General features: G+C 35.3%; 1 protein-coding gene across 1 annotated transcript; it reads left to right on the top strand.

The window, feature by feature from the left end:
* Window positions 1-334: 334 nt before the first annotated feature.
* LOC140965489 (uncharacterized) lies at window positions 335-1,021 on the top strand (the record flags this gene model as incomplete). The annotated part of the gene is made up of 4 exons (XM_073425552.1): window positions 335-440; window positions 506-609; window positions 711-780; window positions 929-1,021. Coding segments are annotated over exons 1-4 (373 nt in total), but the record flags the coding sequence as incomplete, so codon positions are not given.
* Between the last annotated feature and the right edge of the window lie 1,043 nt (window positions 1,022-2,064).

Raw genomic sequence — 2,064 nt, 5'->3', positions numbered from 1 at the left:
TATCAAAGAATCACTTTTGGATGAATCTTAAGGCTTCTATCTTGAGGTTACTTCTAAATTTGTATACATGACAATGTCCCACTTGAAATCAAAGTATGGAAGAGTTCATAATTTGAAGAATCTAATGTTTCTTTTGCAAAAGGGTGCGACAGTATGTTCCTTCTCTGAATTGTACGCTTATGTTGTATAATTTCTGTGAAATTATTATTTTTATCTTCTTCTCTCAACTTATGGTTTTACCATCATTTACTTGATTGTTGTTTTTATTTGGGTAAACAAGGGCATCAATGCATATCTTATTTTATCACCCTACCATCCTTTATTGGCTTACTAAATGTCTGTACGTGTAACATCTCAAACTGACAGATACAATAAAAGAGTGGAAGATTTCACATCATTAAGGGAATACAATGATTACCTGGAGGAAGTAGAGGACATGAGTAAGTGTACCTGTTTATTGTGGTATGCTCTGTGTCAGTGTTCATCTGAAAATATTTGCTTGCAGTTGTGAATTTATCTGAAGGAATAGATGTTCCCGCTATTGAAGTGAGAATTGCTCAGTACCAGAGAGAGAATGCTGAACAGATCATGAATGCTCAAGCTCGCAAGGTTTTGTCAATTTTTCGTTGCATTAAGTGGTGCTCTTAGGATAGTAGTTGTGGTAAAAAGAACTGTTTTTATCGATTATTGGTGTTTCTTTGGTCAAGTAGGCCGAGGAATATGCAGCAGCTCTGACAGCAAGCAGGGGGCAGCTTGTGCAGACTGGTGTGGATGTGGTGGGTTAACTTTATTGCATTTGAATGACATAGCATTTGTGGCTTAGTTACAATACCTTCATTCATGTTTCACCGCCGTCATCAAGTCTAGTAGTTGCTCTTTTCCTATCATCTTTTCCTGGCTCTCTTTTGTTCCATCTCATGAATATCAGTGCTATTTACCGTGAATGGTGCTTTACCTATTGGAGGAAATGATTGTGGCCTTTCTCTCGTAATAGCCACGAATTCAGTTAGCATAACTACGGGTACCTTCATGAAAGTTGTAAATTTGTTCCTCTTTGTTGAATTATTTCATTTCTGGCATTGTTAGTTCAATCTTGTGTAACTCCCTAAATCCATGAATTTCAGCGGTCGAGTGAAACTTATTACTAAATGGTTTCTCGTTTGCTGTATTCATTTTCATTTGATGAAGTAGTTCGTAGATCTCATTCAACAACTATCACATGAGAGCACTTTTACCGTAACAACTAGTTGCGAAGCGGTCACGTGAAGTTAAGATATGTTATTTCCCTTGACACAATGAATTTTCATAATATAGAATGATTTGTCGGATCCAATGGAATGTTATTATCTTTCACACTAAAAGTTGTCTTTTTAGATTATAACCTTTCGTTATGAAAACTCTCAGTTAAGCTACCAATCATGCACTACAACTATGTAGTACATTGGAAAGACTTACTACATTTTAACATGAAAATGCGGTTTTATATTCCTTAGGTAGAACAAAGCCATTTGTTTGTGTTTGTTTCTTTGCCTTCGAACTTTAATCTTACATGTCTTTTTGTTTTCCTGCTTTAATTTGTCAAACACCATGTTGCGAATTTTCTGATCTTGTATTTGGATGTAATGATTCGAGTTGAAAAAATGATATGTATGATGTATCGATTTTAAATGATACTATTATTGGGTGGATTTTGTAATCTATTGCCATCACTGGTAGAGGCACTGGTGTAAAAGCTTGATTTAAAATTCTTGATTTCAAAATTTTTAATCAATCAGATCCTTGGTTCTTTGATTTCCTTCAATTAAGAAAAATGAATTAGATAGGATCTGACTGTACAATACCAATTGAAAGATGCATCTCCAAGTATTTCCTTGTCAATTGCCTTTTTTATTTTGCTATCATGCAAGCTATGCATGTGCTTTCTTCTGTTATCATCTCACTCTATATCTTTGATATGGTTTAACCTTTGTTTAACGTGTTTTTTTGTTCTTACATCATCCATTTAGTCATCAAGCTCCCAAGCTGGAAGCAGCACTGGTACTCAGGGGCATTATGCACCAGCGC

Source organism: Primulina huaijiensis, unplaced genomic scaffold (assembly GCF_012295235.1).
Source record: "Primulina huaijiensis isolate GDHJ02 unplaced genomic scaffold, ASM1229523v2 C13282213, whole genome shotgun sequence".
Lineage (NCBI taxonomy): Eukaryota > Viridiplantae > Streptophyta > Magnoliopsida > Lamiales > Gesneriaceae > Primulina > Primulina huaijiensis.
The sequence above is the reverse complement of the archived record's forward strand: the minus strand, read 5'-3'. Positions and strand labels throughout refer to the sequence as shown.